The sequence below is a fragment of the Agelaius phoeniceus genome, chromosome 1 (assembly GCF_051311805.1).
Source record: "Agelaius phoeniceus isolate bAgePho1 chromosome 1, bAgePho1.hap1, whole genome shotgun sequence".
Taxonomy (NCBI): domain Eukaryota; kingdom Metazoa; phylum Chordata; class Aves; order Passeriformes; family Icteridae; genus Agelaius; species Agelaius phoeniceus.
Window position 1 is genome coordinate 127,480,549 of NC_135265.1, and position 21,785 is coordinate 127,502,333.

At 41.0% G+C, this 21,785-nt stretch overlaps 1 protein-coding gene across 1 annotated transcript in view; it reads right to left on the minus strand.

Annotated features, from left to right (window-relative positions):
- The window catches only part of EMC2 (ER membrane protein complex subunit 2), a 37,718-nt gene extending 25,610 nt beyond the window's left edge, over positions 1-12,108 (minus strand). Inside the window, exons 1-4 of the mRNA XM_054644224.2 lie at positions 11,955-12,108; positions 5,842-5,955; positions 5,131-5,195; positions 908-993 (exon numbers count right to left, since the gene is read on the minus strand). Coding sequence (XP_054500199.1) covers positions 908-993; positions 5,131-5,195; positions 5,842-5,955; positions 11,955-12,042 — 353 coding nt within the window. The 5' untranslated portion in view covers positions 12,043-12,108. The remainder of the gene's footprint in view (positions 1-907; positions 994-5,130; positions 5,196-5,841; positions 5,956-11,954) is intronic.
- Between the last annotated feature and the right edge of the window lie 9,677 nt (positions 12,109-21,785).

A 21,785-nucleotide genomic window follows, 5' to 3' on the forward strand; every position in this document is an offset into this window, starting at 1 on the left:
TGGATGAAGAACATATGCCAAGTAAATATCTTTAAAAAAAGCATTTAGGCAGTGCTTCCAATTCCTTTTTATCAAGATGGCCCAAAGGCTCCAAACTCACCAACTCTGTGCAAAACGTGGCATGGAACAGATTTCTTATCATTCAAATGCACTGGAAGTCATTCTTAGCACCCAAGACAAGTGCTATGGAACAGAATGTTGACAACAAAGATGTATCCAAGGAGAAATGTGTACAATAAAGTTAATCCTCAAGTCCTGAGGTCATTCATTTGGAAAGCTGCAAAGTTTTGATCTGTTCATTATTTTAGTAATTTCTGTCGAACTTAGTATGTTATAACCCTTCTAAATGATATTTCAAAAAGGTCAGTCTGAATTTTATGTTCAGCCATTCTACTCTGTTTGTTGTTTGATTTGTTTCTGTAAAACCTCTATAGATTTAATCATTTTTAAATTCATTTACCCACATTTAGGAAACAAGGGTAAAGAGCTACACCCTGCAGTAAACAGGACTAGAGAAGAAACAGCTGAAGCAAAAAAAACGGCGGGCCTGATTTTCATATGCTGCTCTAGCTCTCTGAGATGAAACCTAGGCCTCACAGAATTCACCTGTGTTCTACTGTAGAATGTAGAAACTGTGCAGTGTTCTACTGTATAATGGTTTATGCTGTGAAGTAAGAGATCCTTCTAATATATGATCTCTGATGGGAAGATTGCAAAAATAAAATGCTGCACAGTACCTGCAAAAATGTAATAAAAATCTTAATATGATCATGGACACTGTTATTTCCTATAAAGAAACTGCCCAGCATTATTTTGCCATTCTGCAATGGCTGAATGTTTTTTTTTAAGAAAGAGCAAACATTTTGTTCAGAGAGAAAGTACATTTTTTTTTAAATTCGGGTTTTACCTTTCCATGGCTTCAAATCTCATTCCAGTTAATCGTTTAACTCTGTGGCTTCCAGGAAACTGCCGCCTCAGTTCCTGAAGACAAAACTACACAAAGAACCAGAAATACTATGGTGAATATAATTATCTTCACAGAAGCTAGAAGAAGAAAAAAAAAAACAGAAAAAAAGGCCTTTGCTCATAATTCAACTACCTGCCATGCCAGTTCTGAGTAAAAGTAGATACCCAATTTTTGAACCAAGCAATAAAATGCATTGACAAACAGAAGGCTGGAAACTGAAATTCTGTATGTTAGATGACTGATTTTAAGAAGTATCTTCCATACAGGGCATTAGATGCTCAGGCCCCCTTTGAAATAGTTATTTGCCCAGAAAATTACACTCACCTACTAAAACAGCTCTGACACTATTAAAACTTGAATTCTATTTAGTTGCCCCATAGTAACACAAGACGGTAAAAAAAACAAAGACAGTGAGAGCTTAAGTGATACTTCTTTAATAAATGGATATTTCACAATAGAACAAACTATACTAACACAATGCTCTGTGTTTATTTTTAAAATAAAACTTTGAAATCCAAAGAAAATGTTTGCCACTGGCTTGGGTACAGACTGCTGGCAGACAAGGCATAATTTTTAACTCCTGAAATCAATGAGACACCTGGCCTGGATAAAAAGAATTCATCCCAGGCAGATTTTTCTGGATTAGCAGAGGACATTTGGTAGAGGGACTGAGTCAAACTTCCCCACAGCAAGCTAACTCATAACCATATCATGGATGTGGCTAAATAGCATTGTGAAGTTCCTAGCTGACTCATGACAGTGGGAGGCAGGACAGTCCACAGGCTTTCAGAACAGACCAGAAGTGTTCATCACGTTAAAAGCTTCATACTGAATCCTCTTCCAGGCAGTTATTTATGCAACACAAGTTAGAAACTTGTTCTTCAGACATAAGGTTCTAGCAGAGGCCTATCTACATAATCTGCTCCATCTCATCAAATCCACTGGTCAAAGGACAAAGTACAAATCAGTAGAAATCAGTAGGATCCCTCTTTGTTTTTGTAGAGAAACAGGTTGCTAAAGCACATACAAGAGGAATATTCTCATCTCTCCCAGATGCTAACAAATAGGAGAGAGAAAAGCAACAAGTGATAAAAGTTATGATGCTTAGCCTCAAGCAAGAACAGACTACTTTCATCACAATCAACTTAATTTGCAAAGGACCAAGATTCTTACAATGCAATTTCACATAGAAAGGCTCGGGTTTAGCACAGAAATTGCTTACTGGCACTTTGAGTGATGTCTAGGTGAACTGCTGTTGCTCTAGTCATAATGTGTAGTCATCTATGTGTACTTAGCAGCATGTTACATGGTGACAGAACTAATCTCTGACCATTCTTAGGAGACAGAAAAATTTACATAAAACTCCAGCTTTTAAAACCCTGACAACCCTGTAGACTTTAAAAAGAACTTTTGCATACAATAAATCCATCCTGTGGTCTAGTGATCAGTGAACCCTGAAGGATAGTGATTTTTATAAACACATGTACTATTTTTCTCAAAAAAAAGTACAAATAAAAAAAAAATATAACATTTACCATACTAAAGTCCACAATATGTAGAGGGACTTTTACATCTAAAAAATCCTCACTGATAATATGAAAGTAGTGCTCAAGTGCAGAAGTAATGCAAGATGAGAATTGTTCACGTTAGATCTCACTACACAACCATTACTCAACCGAATGCAGCAGTCCAGGGGCCAAAATAAACTGTAGATTAAACTATGAGACACAATAAAAAGACAGGAAAAGTTGTAAGGAAAGTTGACAGGAAAGTCATGAACAACTCACTGTAACACTGATAAAACCAAAAGCACATGAATAAACTACACCAGCTATATCTTCAAAACGTTCTGGACTCAGCAGCACTGAATGTCCTCTTTTTAAACTGGGACTTGTAATGACCATAATAATTTATTTTATTGAGGACTGGTTTTGCACCATGTCAGTAATCTACTTGTGATACTCTCTCAGAATTCTCTCAGTTACATTACTTCATTTGCTTTCTGACTTTTGAAACAGCAGACAAAGGCAGAGAAATACAAACCTGGACTTCAGCAGGTAGAACACTGGTAATGCAAGTGCTGCCAACAATAGGTGATTGCACTAAACCACCTGTGTGAACCAACTTGCTGGCCACAGCAGCGGCATGCATTACACATGGGTTTTTGGTGCAGGACAGAGAGGACAAAGTAATAATTAAGGAAAGAAGAACAAAAGACAAAAGTCAGAGAAATTACTCTGAAAACTACCTCAGCTTCTCATTTGGAGTAGACAATACCTATCCTCCCCCAGCTGTCAAACTCTCACTGCTAAAAAACCAGAAGAGCCAAAGCTGTTTGTCTACTTTGGAGCTACAGCTCTAGTAAAATGCCACAGATGATGTTAACTTGTTCGAATTAACTACTTATTTATTGTAAATCAATAAAATTTTAAAAAAATCCTCTAAGTTTCCACCTATGCTTTTAATCTCATTTCCAAGCTGCATACAAAATGTTGCATTCTCTCATCTCAAGCAATATTCCTTAAAGGGCAGACACTGAAATTTAAACTCCCTGCAAGGGTTAGTAAAAACAAAGAACGTTTCACAACCAATTTTTCAACACTGGCTCCATCAACAATTTTGTGAAAGTCTTCTTTAAAAGACCCTGAAAATAAAGACCAAATCTGTTTTACATATAAATCAGGACACAGAAATGTATTTATTTAAACAGTAAGTCTATTTGTTTTTGTTTGAACAAACAGCTATACTACAACAGTATTTTCTTCTGAGGGACAAAAGAGAGGGAAGTTCAGTGGGTTCGCAAGTTCAAAGTCTTGTACTGCATTTTCCAGCATATTCCATTTTAATATATATATATATATGGCCAGATAACCCTGTCTAGTTTTGCTTATCTTCACCCCCCTTGAATTAAGTTTTACCCAAATGACATCACACAAACCTCAAAGATTTTATGAGGTATTTTGTCATCTGATGGAGAACAAGGCACTGGAGGAGTAGTTGCAGTGAAAGACCTGGAGCACTGAAAATGGCTTTTTACTTAGAATAAGTTCAAGCTTGATGGCTTTTAGGGCTCAAGGTAAGGCTCTGTTTTCTTCTGACTGTTTTGTGAAAGAGCAGTGAAAAGATTATTAACATTTTCCTGTAACACAAACTTTTGCCTCTTCCTGATTTTGCCTTTCAAGGATCAGCTAAGCTGACTGGGTGGTTTTGTTTGTTTCAATGGCTTTTTTTGTTTTTAATTTAACAAACAGGTTATAGTTCAAAATAAGTTAATTCTATCTCAATTCTTATTTATATTATTCAAATAAATTTGCATACAAATTGACTCAAATATCCATTAACAATATTTTTACCAACAACTACCAAACAACCTGGATTGCAATGGACTTTTGGAGGCCACCTGCTCCAAATCCCCACTGAAAACAGAGCCAGTTTCCAAGGGAGTGCAGAGCCATATCCTAATCTATTTTTAAGCATTTCCAAAGGAGATTCCACAGCTTCAATGTGCCACTTGTCATAAAGAATTCACTAAATTTTTCATAATATGTAAGTGGAATTGCCTTTGTTACAGCTTATGTCTCACACTTGTCTTTTGTTGCACACCTATGAAAATATGTGCCCACCTCCTTTATACCTTCCTTCCCATCAGTATTCAGAAATCCCTTCTTGGCTTTCCTAAAATTGAATACGGCTCTCCCAGCCTTTCCTTACACACTATGCAGCACAGCTCCTTATTAATCTTGAAGACCTGCTCCAATATGTGACTTTCTTTCAGGGTAGCCAACATGACATATATGTAAGATGGGTCATTTTACCTCAAAACATTCAGAAAACCAATATAATTTGAGAGGTTTTCAATAAACAAACACTCTCTGTACAATATGGCAACTTCAATATTATTCTTGACCTTTAGCCCATACCAGAATAGCTGTAAATATTTTCATGGCTATTGGAAGAGATGTGATCTGTCTAAACAAAAGTTATGCTTCAGAGGAGGTAGGGGGTGGCAGTTTCTTCATAGCTGTGCATTTCTTGATAAGTATTCTTTCTACCAGTCCAAGCTATGGAGTTCAGAGTATGCTGTAACTTCCAGAAAACTATCTGGAAGAGACACCCAGGATGAATACATACAGTGTGAAAGAAAAGTCAGCTTGAAAACTTACCAATGCCAAATCATCTCGACTGCAGTCCAGGGCAGCAATCATCACCTGCTCATAAATTATCCAAACTGGACACAAAGAGACAAAAAATGCAGATAATTGGTTTGGGGTTTGTTTAAGGTAATAGGAAGCACCTATCATGTAAACAGGATTAATTAATTCTGTCTGTACATTTTTCCTCTTCTACTCCCACAAATCATGGCTGAAACACGAACAAATTAAGAAACTGCTGGAATTAATCAACAACTTATTTAAGCAATTTAGCGCTTTTAGTGCCAAAGTACTTTCTGACATCTTGAAAGGCAAAAAAGCTCTAATTCTCTATTTTTCCCAACATCCTAACTGCCATGTTCCAGACAGATCCCTGTGAGGACTTGCTTCAATTTCTGTCACAGTGTTGAAGAACAGAAAATCACGCGAATAGTATCTTAGTAATAGTTTCAAATTAAGTTTTCACACTGCAGCCTAAATACTAATATAGCAAGCTAACAGTTCTATCATGTAATTTTTAGGGCTGTTTTCACTGCAGCCCACATTTGGGAAAGAAATAAGCTCTTGGAATTCTGGAAGCCTATTAGACTAAGAAAGCAATATATACTTCATCAACATCAGCACATACTGGAAGACCATATAAAGGCTTTAACTAAAATACAGACTGAAAAAAGAAAATCAAATCAGACAAGGAAACTTTAAAAATAGTAATTATTTACTTACTGTCATCTCCAAGTTTAGATGCATATTCATTAATTAACTCTTCTCCAACATCCACTATCTGTTCACTGTTTCGGTAGTTTTCTTCCCTCCATTTCCTCATTTTATCACGCATATCTGTGGGCAAAGGGGCAAAAATAACTTGAGATTTTCAGATAGTAATGGCATTTGAATGTGCATATGATCGATAAGACACACATCTGAAGAATGGGATTAAAGAGCAACAGAGCTATGAAAGTGACTTCTACTAAAATTAAAAAATTACTAGAGAACAGATCTCTGAAACCTTATTACCCAAACTGTGCTCATGCTCTAACATTATCAATTCAAATTCTAAGTTAGCAGTCCCTCAGAAGGGACAGTAACACATGAAGTAAAAAAAATGTATACCCAGTTATCCAATAAATAATAAAGTTTATCCGTTTTTAGGTAAGATAGGCTACAAGAGATTTCTGATTAGTTTCACACATTTACAGACAACACTAAAATTGCATTTCTGCTACAGGTGGGTAAATTTTCACTTGAAATTCTAGAAAAAACATTAGAACTTCCCCTCTGAAAGGCATCTACACATTCCTAGAGAAAGGAGCTTCAGTAAAAGTACACATGGATGTGAAGGCCTTCTACACCAGGAAAGTGTCCAAAGTAATGAAAAATATCACTGCCTTACCTAGGCAAGGTAGAAATGACAGTTTATTTTATTATTAAGATTTTTGTTCCAAGAGTACATTTAAGATCTCCAAGAGAGCAGACAGATTCATTAAGTCAGGTAGAGAACACTACCTTGCCTGAGCTTTATTTATCCTCTAGACCAGGAAATTGCTAAGAATGTGATTTTATATGCACATACATTTATATAAGTATAGCTGTTCTATACACAAGAAGAAATTTTGAGAAAACTTAAGGAAAATAGTTTTCATTACTGGATAGTGGTTTTACTAATAAGAGGGTACCAGGATAACTGTTGCTAGTATTTTTCTAAAACTTTACAACATCTGGAAAAGCAAATACAGCAATAGATCTAAACACTGTCAGTTTTTCTTGCACTTCAAAACACAGAGTTAATGTAAATGACAGTTAAAAATTAAGCACTAAAAGTTGTTCCATCTACCTGAAGTGATCTCAGATCGCTCATAAGACTGTTATTGTGCTACATTTTGTGTTTTGAAATTCAACCAAAACCACCACAGGGTTACATTTCATATGCATGGGCTAAGTTGAATGGTTCTAGACATATGATGGTCCCTGGAAATTCAACGTTAGACGGCAAGAATGTGAGTGAACACAAACATTCACAAAAGCTGACAAGCTAAACGCCTAAAAATAAATAAGCTGTCTGATTTCCACCCACTCATTTACTTGGAAATTATCAATGCCTTCATTCCAGTGTGATTCCAAATGGAATAGTGTCAGAATTATGTATTAACAGAAGGTACACCTACCATTCATCACACAAGTCCAACATTTACAGCAATGGAAAAAAAAAACTTCTAGGACAAAGAATAGAACATCAGCTGATGAATGAAATATTTATTGATTTTAAAAATACTGAATTTTATGTAAAAGGTAGAAGAAAGAAAACACTAAGAAGTGCAGTAAAATTATACAAGTCTTTTTACAATGTTGTCAAACAATGAATTTTTTACTAAGAAATCTATCAAAAGAGCCAGACAATAATAACTTGAGTCTCGGAAACATAATACAAGGCTCGGGAGACACAATTACAGATTTTAGAAGAAAAAAACAAGTAAGGTAAAGAAACGTCCATGTTTTAATTACAACTTCTCCTCTCACCAATAGGCTGGTGCTGAGCAATTGATAGATTTGTTTTAGATTTGGGGTTTTCTAAATTGGCACCCATGGCACATGTAAATCAAAATGTTACAAGGTCTAGGGAAGGGATGCACTCGGGACAATGCTGGCTTTTGCCCAAAACCACGCAAGCCAAGGGACACAACCTGTGTTTCACTTTTGTGTCCAGTAAGGTGTCAGCTCATATGGCCTGAGCAACCAGATATGAAATAATCCTCCTATAAGTACCTACACTTTCCCTGATGAATGGGATCAGTTTTCAAGTCCTTGATATCTAAAAGCACCTGATGAAATGAAGGAAATCATCACTTTGGGGCAGGCAGAAACTGCCAACTCCAGAATGTCACCTTGGTATATTGCTGCTACCACAGCAGTCACTCAGGGAGCCCAGAGCCATTATATTTCTAGAGCTCATTTGTATATTGACATCTCTGTTACACACACCAAATCTTCACCCACAGCCCACCTCTGTGCACTCTCATCTGGCAGGTGCAGGCAGAGGCACAGGCATCACGCTGGGTGCTGCAGATGCTGCCTCTAATCCTGGCAACTCTGCTTTCAAAAGGGCTTCAATTAAAAAAAAAAAAACCAGCATCTCACCTTTGCCTGCTGTAATCCCAAAAATCCATATATAAAACCCAGAGTAAACTGATCTGACCTTTTGATTACAACTGAAAATTAGGAATAGCTAAAAGAAAGCAAAGACAGCACAAAACACAACAAAACCACATCAGAAACAGTTAATTGTGCATAGATTATTCCAGAGATGAAATGCTAGGCTGTTCCCTATTTCCTAGAGACTTGCCATACAAACTCAGTATGAATTAATTTTCTAAGTCACAGAAAGAAAGTTTGCCACCTAACATTAAAAACAGAAGTGCTCAGTTTTTAAATTCATTTGGAATTTTCTCTTTTTGGATATAACATGTTCCCAGATACACATATTTGCAAGAAATACACACACTGGTAAACTTCATCTTATAAAGCATTTTATGATATTTTCAAAAATGACAAAGAGTTCCTTGAAAAAAGTCTCAAATTAACATGGTAATGAAAACTTTTAAAGTGCCACTATTGAAGGAGTGCAATTTTTAATACAGAAAACATCAGTACTAATTTAATGCTACAGAGAACTTAGGCAAGGGGCATTCAGAGCTAATAAAAATCTAAAAAAAATACTTCTTCACTTTTTCAATTTATATCAAAAGAAAGTTAGTTTAAAGAATATGCCATTCCTTTCTCTTTTTCATTTTGATAACCACTTAAGAGAGTTATTGACTGAAACAAGAATTGCTGCGACAGCACTCAAAGATCCCCAAAAAGCTCAGAAGTGACAGCTGAAAGGCACTGCTTCCCTTTAGCAGCATGTGATGTGTTTAACACCATTATGCTGCTGTGCAAGGTTAAGAAAAGAAAATCTGGCTCATTCTGTCCAATTCTGACAATATGTCAGATGCATTTTCTGTGAAAGTCAATTGTTATTTTAATAGTTCTTGAACTGCTGCCTGTTTGCAGATTGTGCTAATTTTACACTTGTGTGCTCCAAAACCTGCTGCTAAAATGAAGTTACACAGGTGTTTGCTTTTTTAAATATTTCCATTCATGGGACAAATTAATCTTTAATGTATCACTGAAAATATGGTAAATATTTATTCTACGAAGTTCTACATAGCTTAAGAAAGTCCTAGTAAGAGGCTACACATCACCAGGTACCAAGTGATGTGCAAACATACTACATCACACTCCATGGCTACACCCAGTTTTTGGTTTCCTGCCACTCCACATAGTTTCTAATTCTTTTATTTATGAAGGAAGCAGGAAATATGCCATTTTCTCTAGAATAGTTAAAACCAGTATTAAAAAAAAAAAAAGAAAGGAGCAACATACCATCTTTCTGTCAAGTAAGTCAGCTTTACTGTAAAATATATGTTACATAACAACATATAAGCTTCTCTTGCAATACCACAGCACTCTGTGGTATTGGATCATCTAAGTCCATTGATCAAGACCATAAAGTTAAAGAAGATGTTTTCCTGCTACACAGATTTCCAAACACACTTTAAAGCTTGAGATACAGCAACAAAGTAAAGAAATAAAAAATAAAAACCACAGCTCCCACACTGGAAAACACAGTTATTTTCAGTTATCTTTCCTAACCACCTGTGCCATGCAGGTACCTAAAAAAATTTAACTCCTACCTCTGTCTCAAAAAACCTGAGTGAAAAGCAAAGCAAGGTACAAACTATTTCATTTGTTACATGTTATTCTTTCCTAACCTTGAATCGCAGATTCATCTTTAAGCAATATATAAGTATAAAATGTCTTGTTTAGAAAAGCCTGGGTATATAAAGGACCTATGAGCCATACACCTAGTTTCACATAAATTAGGCATTTTAAAGAGATTCAAAATGAGCTACATAAAATTCCTAGAACTGTGTTCAAGTACTTTGCTAGGAACTAGGTCACAACACTGCTGGATCACCTCACCTATGAAAAGCTACCTTGCACCAGGATCTGTTTAAGCTCACACAGAGAAAAGAGAAAAGCTATCTTTTTTAAGAAGAGTCCTTGCATGATCTGTTGCAGGCCTCCTTCTTGACTTTACTTTTCATATCTTGCAATAGAGAAAAAAAAAAACTGAATTTTTCAAATGCATGCTTCCAAAGTGGAGACAGTCCCTTGTACCAACACACACCAGCCTTTCATCTGGATGAATACTTAAAGAGACTGAGAAGTTGAAATGATAAAACTCATAAGCTGGTCCACTGAAATTTCTCATTCAACCCCACCCATATACAAAACTCTACACCTATCACAATGCCACAACTGTCAATCAGAATTCTTGAAAACAAAATGTGAAGGTTATTTCTAAGAGCAGGAAGCTCAGCTCAGTTTGAATTAGCCAAGGCCAGCAGCACACTTGAATATCCTACACCTGGCCTTCATGTTAGAGTATAAGCATACACTCTGCAATACTCTGGGCCAAAACAATCTAGGGCTAAATGTACAGAGAAATGTCCCCATGTGTGTTACCCACCCTGTGAAAAACCTCATTGCTCTTTTCTGTCATTGATACCCAAGAACAACTGGAGAAAACAAACACAAAAAACCCCCACAAAAAACTCCCAAACAACTAAGTCTCTGCATTTTGTAACAACATCTGCTCAAGAATAATAAAAACTGGAAAATTTTTCAACACAAGGTGGTTTAGGGCACAGTAATACCAGTAATGATCTATGTGATCTCCACCCAAGCTGAGCTTCACAAGTACTATACGTTCATTCAAGAGATATAAAAGAATGGTTAATCAAAGTTTTCCCAATGTTCCTCCTGTTAGCTACAAAATCAAATTAAGCATTAATTCATGGTTGGGGAATTATTCTACTACTCAACTATTTCTTCACAGATTGGCAGTACATAAGTGAAAATCCAAGATCACACAACTTCTCTTTGCATTATCTTCTCTACGCTATAATGTTTGCAGCGCATAGTACATAAGCAAAAGGTTCCCCCTTTATGGCCAAAACTGTTACTATAAACCATTCATTTATTCTTGATAGGAGATTGAGGATTCTTGATAGGGCTTGAGTGTTGTCTTGAGCTCACATGTTAATACCGGTTATGGAAAAATAACCACTGAGAATGTCAAATAAAGCTCAGACAGTACTGCTATATGAAAAATAAATCACCACTTTGATCGAACAGACACGAAAGCTGTAAAGACCCGGAGGGTGGGATTCTCAAAAACTTGTGTCACTTCAGACCTTCTTGAAGTTGCCCTATAAATGCTTATGAACGAGCTTTACGAGAGTATCAGGAAATTTTTAGTTCACCAAAAGATGAACTATGACGCGAACTGCTGACCCTGCCAAGAGACCGTTTTTGCTGGCAAGCGCTGTACCGAGGGGGAGAAGGCCGGCAAGCGGCGACGCAGCGGCCCCACCGCGCCCTGGAGACGCGGGGCCGGTCCCCGCGGAGCGGAGGCGAGGGGAGGCTGGCCCGCCGCGCACGGGGCAGCGCGGGACATTCCAGGCCAGGTGCGCGGCACCGTCCGGGACCTGCGGGCACCAAAGGGCCGAGCACAGGTCGCCGCTTTTGCGGCCCGGCTGCCCACAGCCCGAGGAGCCGGGCGGCCGCCAGAACCGCCGCCCCTCGCTGCTGTTCCCCAGGCCTGGGTACGGCCGCCCGGCGCCGGCCCGAGCCCGCCGCGCTCCGGGAGCGCCGTCCTCTCCCCACGGCCGGGGGCCGGTCGGGCCGGGCACAGCCCCTGCCCCGGGCGGGGACCGCCGGCTGCGCGGCGTTACCTTCCCAAGTCACGTCGTACATCTCCGACACCTTCGCCATCTTGGCGGCCGCGCCGTGACGCAGCGCGGTGACGGCCTCGGCCGTCATTGGCGGGAGGGCGGGAGCGGGGCCGGCCCGGCGCAGCAGAGCCCGGCAATAGTGCGCGGCTGCCTGGCTCCCGCAGCGCCCGCGCAGCACGGCCGGGGCCGCACGGGGCTCCTTCCATCCCCTCCGTCACCGTCGCGGCGACCAGAGCGAGCCTCGTCCCGCTGGAGCGGACCCCTCAAAGGGCCGGAGCTTCAGCCAGCGCCCGTCTCACCGGGCCTTGCCTTGGGCTCTGTTAGTCTGTCTCCTGTCGGGAGCGCGGTGACAGGGCTACGCGTGACCCCCAGTCCGCGGCGCGCCGTTCCTGTCCCGCCCGCGGGCACCAGTGTTAAAACCTCAGAGGCCAAACTGCAGGCGGCACTAAGGGCTGCAGGTTAATTTCCTGTGTTACAGTCCTTATAAACTGTCCGGGACCAGTTCGCTCGGGATGAGATTGTACACCTTAAACACACGCCGGGCGCAGAGGTGCCCGGTGTGGTTTGGGTTCATCATGAGAACTGCCAGTGTTTGTCTTGCCCCCGGGGTCCTGGTGACAGGCATGAACCGTCAAGGGTGACCCATCAGTTTCCCTGTGCGTGGTTTGACACCGGCCCATCGCCAGGCACCCACGGGAGTCGCTCTTTCACCCTCCCCGGCCACAGCTGAGCAGCGGAGAGGGAAAAAAAATTAACACCAGTTTCATGAGCGAGATAAGGACAGAGAGAAACACTTCAAGGGGAACACAGGCTCAATTTAAGGTTGCAAAGTGAAATTTATTACTAACAGAATCAGAGGAGGATAACGAGACGTAAAATAAGACCTTAAAACAACTTTTTCCCTTCAGCCCCTCCCCCGTTCCCGCCGACAGTCCAGGGAGACAGGGCGTGGGGGTTTGGTCAATTTATCAGATTTTCATCACCGAGATTTTCATCTGCTGCCCCAGGAAAGGAGTCCTCCTGTGAGGCCATGGGCTCCCTCCCACGGGAGACAGTTCTCCGTGAACTTCTCCGGCGTGGGTCCACTCCCACCACAGCTGCTGCAAATGTGAGTCTCTTCCATAGGCAGACAATCCTCCCAAAGCTGCTGTGGTGTGGGTCACTTCCATGGCTTGCAGTCCTCCAAGGACAGGCTGTTCCAGCCTGGGAGCAAGGGCTCTCTCCCTCCACCGGGTCTCCCATGGGATCACAGCCTCCTGCAGGCATCCACCCGCTCCGGCATGGGCACCTCCCCCACGGGCTGCGGGTGTATCTCTGCATCCCCCATGGATCCCCACGGGCTGCGGGTGGATCTCGGCATTCCCCGTGGATCCCCATGGGCTGCGGGTGGATCTCTGCATCCCCCATGGATCCCCACGGGCTGTGGGTGGATCTCTGCATCCCCCATGGATCCCCACGGGCTGCGGGTGGATCTCGGCATTCCCCGTGGATCCCCATGGGCTGCGGGTGGATCTCTGCATCCCCCGTGGATCCCCATGGGCTGTGGGTGGATCTCTGCATTCCCCGTGGATTCCCACGGGCTACGGGTGGATCTCTGCATCCCCCATGGATCCCCAGGGACTGCAGGGGCACAGCTGCTTCACCATGGTCTGCACCACAGCCTGCAGAGGAGTCTCGGCTCCAGTGCCTGTAGCACCTCCTGCCCCTCCTTCTCCACTGACCTTGGTGTCACCATGTTGTTTTCCTTCCCATGTTCTCCCCTCCTCTTCTTCTCTGACTAGGAGAAAAAGCTGACTTTGTTGTGATTTCCTTCTTAAATATGTCATCACAGAGCTGTTACCAGCCTCTCTCATTGGTCCAGCAGCTTCCCACAGGAGCCACCTCTGTGGCCCCCCTGCTACCAAAAACCAGGCTGTGCAAAACCGGTACACTCATGTGCCCCAGACACCCCATGGTCAGTAAACCACCACAGGGATAATTTCCCACCATGGGTCAGAGAAGCTCTGAGGTACCTACAGACAGGAGTGGGGCCAGCTGTGCCCACCTCTGTGTCCTCTCCACTATTTACCTTCTGGCATCACAGCTTCTGCTGTGGTGATGAAGTGTTCCTTAGTAAATAAGGCTCCTGATTTCAATACTGTATCATTGGTAAGAAATAGATGTATCTCTGCTGAAGATATTGTGGGGGAAAAAAAAGGTAATGGATTTTTAACTTCATGTATACTAAAGAAACTGGGTTTTAGCAAATATCACCAGAAACTTAATTGTCTGATATTTAATTCTGACAAGGCCTTTCATGAGAAATCTCTCAGTTAAAATCAAAATCAATCCCCTAGCTCCATCAACAAATGAACCTTAGTATCAAGAATGCTTTCTGCATTTGTTCCTCTTCTGACTAGAATAAACTAGTAATTCTTAATACTATCTACAGTGTAATTGCCTATCACAACTTGGACAGCTAAAAGGCCTCATCTAGAATTCAAATGGTGGTCTAGAAAGAGGGGGGGTGCCTGATTTTTCTTCCCTCTAAAGTGATTTTTGATCCTCTAATTGACTACATTGTTTAGATCTGAAATTAGATGGAAGTATAAGCATATATACAGCATAGCTGTACTTCCATCTAATTTTAAAATGCCAGTGTCTGTATTATCTGAACACTTTACAAAAATATTTATATATTTGTTCTCATAGTATATGAGTAGGGAACTGATATTCTTGTTCCACATGTAAAGGAGTGAATACAGAATGATTATGATCCAGATGCAAAAATAATTTAGCACACACCTGCTCTGCATGTTATGGGTAACACTGAAGTAGCTGAGGTAAAAAGAAAAATTAACATGGAGAGTTCAGTGCTGCTGGAATGCCTAATGTGGGACAGACAGAACTTTTAGGCATATAAATCCATTATTTTTATCCTTTTAAAAGCTCCATCAGCTATCATCTAACACTGAAGGAGCTGAAATTTCAGAAATGTGTGTTTGAAGCGTTTGGGAGGGGTTTGGGCTTTTGGTTCCGTGCTTGTGCTCCGTGCTTGTGCACCTGCCCACGACTTTGTCTTGGCAAGAGGCAGGCAATGGAACGCCACAGGCACTCAGTCCAGTTACTGTTCTCAGTGACCTCTCTCCTAGCTAGATTTAGACAATTCCCCAGTTATGCAGTCCTTCACCTGAACTGTAAGAGGAGACCAGGCCCTGAAGTTATGCACTGTAAGTGTTGCCTGCTGCCTTTCTTGGACGTGGTCTCGAACGACTTGCCTAAAATCACATATGCTGTGTTCTGCCAAGCTCAAAGCTGACCCTTCCACTGCATACCTCTGCTCTTTCTGTGGAACAGAAAGCCATCCACACTCACCAAGAGACAGGAATTACTGTTACAATATCACATTATGCCAGATACTGTTATAGTTGGAAACAGAAATGGTTTTGGTATTAAGCTTTTTCTTCTTGGAAACGAAAACAGTGGTTTTTTCAAAGCTGTTTTCTGATGCCAAGGAGCTTCATCACTTAATTCAAAGTTTAAAGTGTTTTGTTAATAGAGCTTAAAATGTTCTAAAAAGGGAACAGTGTGTGAAATCTCTTTTCTGGATCTGTAATTTTCTGCTCTTCTGTTATTTTCTGCCACTTCTACAGGAACCAAGTAGGAAGGTAGGGATCCTAATTTCACATAATAAGTTGTAAATGCACAGTTGTTTGAGGGAATTATTTTAAAGCACAGAAAACTTGCCACCTACATTTCGTAGGTACCACAGCTAGTTCTTCATTTAACCAACTGAAAATTAAAAAAAAAGTAATTTTTGGTTGGTTTTTTTTCTCAGTGCACTATTAAAAAACCTTTCTCTTTATTGTGAAACCAGTCTGTCAGTTCAATAATAATCCAGTTAGAATTGCTGTTCAGACAAGTGACACTTGCTAAGGAAGAAACACAGAATAGTTTAATTTGCAGCTCACAAATGGAAGCAAAGCATGGAAGTCTGCATCCTGTGCATGAGATATGGGGCATATAGAGACATTTGGGCTCACCACCTAATAAATAGCATCTAGGACCCATTTTAGTTCAGTAATGTTGGGGGATTTGTTTAGTAATGTAACAATGGCAGCATCCTCCAAGAAAGTAGGACACAGGAGAAAATAACTCCAGGACAGCCATGACACCAGGAAGAATGTACACATGTAGGATCCATGTACGTTGTGAATGAATAAAGTGAGAATTTATCCTCTGTGTGAATCAATGATTCATTTGCTTGTTCAGATGTAAGATAGGGACAGTCTTCATTTTATGTGAGGAGCTTTTAAAGATATTACTGTCTTGTTTAGTGATGCTAAAGATCACTCCCAGAAATTAAATAAGTGGATGAAAAATATGGGGAATTAAAAAATGTGAATAATGCAATTAAAGGGCTTCATGCTTTAATGTGGGTGACTTTGAGTCTGATCCTAGTCAGCATTCATTTCTTAATGTTAGAGCTTCAGATATTTTCTTCAAATTTAAAACTTAAAGTGAAAAAAAATAGGTAAAAAATTAAATTAATGCATTTGCTTTAAAAGAATTACTATGATGGTTAATATATTCAGAACATGTTAACATACTTTTAGGTTTTATCACAGCATCACCACAGTAAAAAGTGGCAAGTAAAATTTTTTCAGTCATCCTGAAAAATCTGAGGCTTTTTCATATCATTTTGACCAACATAAAATATTATATATTGAAACATACATAGCAAAGTGGTATCATTTAGAATTTTAAATCCAGCATTAGTATTTACAGTCAATTTAAAACTAATTCCCTGTTTTGGATTCCTAAGCTAAAGAACAAGAGGAGAGCATAGCCAGAGGAATTTTTTTAACCTTAGGCTATAAATCTTCCTGGCTATTGACAATCACAAATGGAGAACATGTCAGAATCACATCATTCAGTGTGCCATGAGAAAAGGCAAAGAGGACACAATTTTGGAAAGCTAGGGAAAAGAAATATAAATCAACTTGATGAATTGACAATGTTAGTGATCCTTAAGCAAGTCAAACAACACTTCCTCTATGGCTTGATACTCTAAACCTTACCCTGAAAGCCTTCCAAGACTGATTCTAAAAGGGTAGTGAGCAAACAGTGCAGATCCAGATTTCTGATTCTAAAGAGTAAGGTAGGGTAAGTTTGTGTTTACTAGCTGAGTGTACAAAAGCTTAAAATTGCTCTCCTAAAGACACCTCTCTGCATACTTAATTAGGAATTTTTGCGGAGTCTTAACTGTGCCTGTGGGCATTAAAGAAGTGTAAAAATTCTCAAATGGTAGGTAATATGTTGCTGAGGCTTAGATTTGGTGCTGGAAGCTGTTTTTCCTTACATCTAACGTGAGCCAATTTGTAGTTAGGAGTGTTAAAAACGCCAATCACTTGTTTTTAAAATTTTAAAAGTTTAATAGTAATAAAATGGTTATAAAAATAGTAATACAATTAGAGTAATAATAATTTGGACAATTTGAATTAGGACAATATGAGACAACAATACAAAGAGTTACGGATGTCCGGGTACCTTTTTCTGGGCAGCACGAGCCCGAAAAAGGACCCCCGTTAACAAAGGATTAACCCTTAAAAGCAATAGCCTGTTGCATAGTCATACACTTGATACATGATGCATAAATTCCATTCAAATACAGGATTCTGTCTGGTCATCGTCAACTTCTTCCTCCGAATCCTAACAGTGCCTTCGAGGCGGGAAGAAGTTCGTTTCTTCTGATAAGAGGGCCATAAATTCTTTTTCTCTGAAAGATTTAGGTGTCCTGTGGCTGCTATCTCGCTGCGAGTCCTTTCTTTAAAAAAAGTATCCTACATAGCATCGTTTCTATTTTAACAATTTTTATAACCTAAAACTGTATTTAACACAGTACTTAAGAGAATTAATACAGCATTACTTTCTAAAACAACACATATAATATTCATTTTAATATTTGAGAAAAGCCAATCATAAAATACATGCATTTTTCACAGGAGACGCCTTTGCTGGGGTCAGGCGGGAGCTTAGGAGGGGACATCAGGCCAGGGCAGCCCCCTTTCCCTGCCGGTGGACGCCAGGACTGGGGCCAGCCCCACCGGAGGTGGCCGGAGCGGGGCCTGGCACGGAGCGGGGCCGGGCACGGAGCGGGGCCGGGCACGGAGCGGGCCCGGCACGGAGCGAGGCCTGGCACGGAGCGGGGCCTGGCACGGAGCGGGCCTGGCACGGAGCGGGGCCTGGCACGGAGCGGGGCCTGGCACGGAGCAGGGCCTGGCACGGAGCGGGGCCTGGCACGGAGCGCTCCCCGCAGCCGTGCCGGGTGCGGGACACAGCGCTCCGGGCACGCTGCAGGCCCTGCTGCCGCCGCCCTCCGCCGAGTTCTCTCCCACCGCCAGGGCCGGGCCGGGCCGGGCCCCGCGCTGCTTACAGGGCTCGCAGTCCGTGCTTGCCCGCGGCAGTGCCCCTCTGAGAGAGGGCAGAGCAGAAGAAATGTCATGCCTGTGTGGCGGCGGGGACGAGGGCTTCTCTCCTGCACAAGAAAAGAGGACGAGCAGCGCAGGGACAGCAGCCGTGCCAGCTCCCGAGGCGCCAGCAGGGAAGGGACAGAGCAGGGGCTCGGATCTGGGGGTCTGCAGCTCACCACGTCCCGTGGATTTCCTTTAGGGATGGTGGGGACACAGCAGGCAGCTTTCAAGGAGGGTCTGATGTTCCGTCCTGCATTCACCTCTACAGCTCCCGACCCAGTCACTCATCTCCTCATAGCTGCAGTAGTGTGTCATATACATTTGGGATCTTTTTTGACTGACTTGAAATAAATTGTACTGAAGTTAAGAGAATTACAGTACCCTCACTGGACTGAAGTCTGCTCTCTGAATGTTTCTTTAACGCCCTCCTGACATCCTGACCATTTAAAAATTTTCTCATTTCTGAACCCTGTATCTGTCTCACAAAGAATTCTCCTGTGCTTTTCCCCATCCTTATTTATTAACTCTGTTCCCTTTCTCGAGTTCTCTCCTTGTGTTAGCTACATCTCATTATTTTTGTGGTGTTTCTGAGATGATTTTGTCTGGACAACCACTGGATTTGGAGAGGAAATGATCTCTTTGTAGGGTAGCATGTTTTATTCATGGATAAAGTGATTTGTGTTTTTATCCCTAAAAAGAAGGAGGACTCAGCTATTCTACTTGCCAAGGCAAAATGATGGTGACAGTTTGTCACTGTTAGATAATCCATTCTTGCTTCAGCAGAGGCAGAAATGACTTCCATGCTGTTCCTTGAGCAAGGCATCGCCTCATACTGAGAAAAATAACCAGATTCTGGATACATGTTTCTCATCTCAGTATTAGAGATGAGAAAATTAAAATATGGAGAGCTCATGTAATTTATCTAAACTCCTAAAGCAAAACAAAGGACTTACTCCCAATTTATGCATAATCTAACTGTCCAAATTAAAAGTCCTTATTCCTGGCTTTGACCATATTGCTATTTAGTATTCACACACATTTCTTTGACATGCTGCTCACTGCCAGGTCCTGCTGCAGTTTGGGTAAGTTTGTGAGGTGTCAAATTTCAACACGGATTTTTCTAGGTATTCCAGCACTTCTCCTGCCTTGACTTCTTAGAAACTTAGTGGCAATATACATCTCATTATTTGTCATTTAATCCCTCATTTTCCTTACAAACTGTTGGAGGCTGTTTGGCCAACCTTTACGAGCTTCCACACTGCCAGCTAGCTGCTGTTTAACCAATCCAACCAGTTGCTCTCATACTCAAGTCACAGGTTAGAAAAGTAGAGTCTGTTCCAAAGAGTGGGGCATGTTTGGGGGAGCTGCAGTGAGCACAATCATTGCAGTAGTAAAGCACATCAGTATTAATAGCAGCCACCTCAGCTGGTTTTTTACTATACCAGAGCCACGAGCACAACACACATATTGAAACAGCTCAGCTGGGATTCAAATGAAATTCATTAAAGGGCCAAGAATGTCTTCATTCTTTACCCTGCTACAAAATCCTGAATTTGGACACTTGCTGGTTCTCTCAATGCTAATCTACTCTTTGCTTCATTCAGTTCTTCAGCTTGGGGCTTCTTTGTGGAGGCAGAAACAGCCTAGAAGAGCAGTAGTAGAACGTGGACACTGCAATAGCAGGTATCCCTCAACAAGTGCAAACCTCTGTGCTCTGAGCTTGCTCCATGAGATGGCCTGGGGAGTTTCTCCACAGATGCTTTTTGTAGTGCAGCCTAAGTTGCACCCTCTGCTAGTAGGAAGGCTCAACTTTGCCCTCTTTGCTTGATCTTGGAGGAAAAATTTTGGAGGGGAGGAAGTTTTCTCATGGATTGATAATGAAAACAGATGATTTTGACTCTTCTGGGGTGTCATTAGCTTTGATTTGGAATAGAAACTAGAGTAAATTGTTTACACATCTCCCCCACCTTGCTACATTCTTGGCAGCGTAGCTGCCAAATGACAGAAATTATATTTTAGAACCACAAGCAGAAAATGCTTCATAATAGTCAAAACTGAGATTCTAATTACCATGACATTGTTGCACACTAGAGCTGTTGTATAAGATTTACAAAGAATATACAATACATCATTACAATCTGCATGAGTGAGTGTTAATGGACTGCAGCTCCAGAAAAAAAAGTTAATCAAAACAAGGCTGTGATTTTGCCTGCAAATAAAATTACTCCATCCATGGAAACAGTTCCTGTTAAAAGTCAGCAGCAGAAGGGTTCCTCTCACTTTGCTTTAAATCCATACAGTCTAGATGTCTATATTCAAGCTATTTATCTCAGGTTCAGTTTGTACTCAGAGGAGCAAATTATGCATTTGTGGGGTACGTCTCATCCTACAGAAGGTGTCCAAGGCATAAGCTGAATCACAAATGCAACTCTTTCTTTCCATTAATTGTGAAGGGAATTGAGAAGAATAACTCATCTGCAGATGTCTTCATTGACAATGTCTGTGTTTAGTTAGATGAAGTAGCTCTTGAGGGGTATATCCTGTCCTTTCTTAAGCCTTGATACAGCCACTGAAAATGAGACAGAAGAAACTGCTTTTAGGAGATCTCTCTCTCTTAGGGAATAGGCTGTTAAAGTTCTCAACACAAAGGTCCCGAGCATCTTCTTTCTTCGCACTGGTGATGTTCTTCTTTTCTCCAGCTATTGTAAAGAAGTGACATTTGCCAGTTTTTATTAAGGGGTGAGTTAAAGAAATTATCATGCTTCTTAGTTTATGTGTATCTTCTGCAGTCACCAGACTTGAAAAAGAGTGTCCTTGAAGAAAGTTTTTCACTGGCATGAAGACCCATCATGCTTTTCCTGTCAGGAACCTCTGAAATATACATGTTCTGAACAAGATGATCAGCTTAAAAGAAAGCTATGGAGCCCTGACTAGTGAAAGAGATCTTTTGTATCAGTCATATCCATGTTCCATTTGCAGAAAAATTACAACCCACCTAGTTAAAAAATATGGGGAAGGTAATTAGGTGTTGTAAGAGACTGCTTGGGCAAATTATGGTGTCTTTGTCAGTGAAGGGTATTAAGAACAGACAAAATAGGAGTGAGGAGGATGGATCTTATGTTTCTATGACTGCCTATATTACTTGACTGAAAAGACAATAACTTGCCTTCTAATATGACAACAGTTGCTTTGCCTTTCACTATTCACCTCTGCATTACCCATCTTGGATATTTCTAGTCTTGACAGAACCATAAAATCAAACTGTAGCTTTATAATACTCAAGACAGGATACAAGAAGAAATGAGGAGATACTGTATGTAGTCAATTGAAAACAAAACACTGAAAGCACATGGGGGCTTGTGGGGTGAGTTGGCTGCTG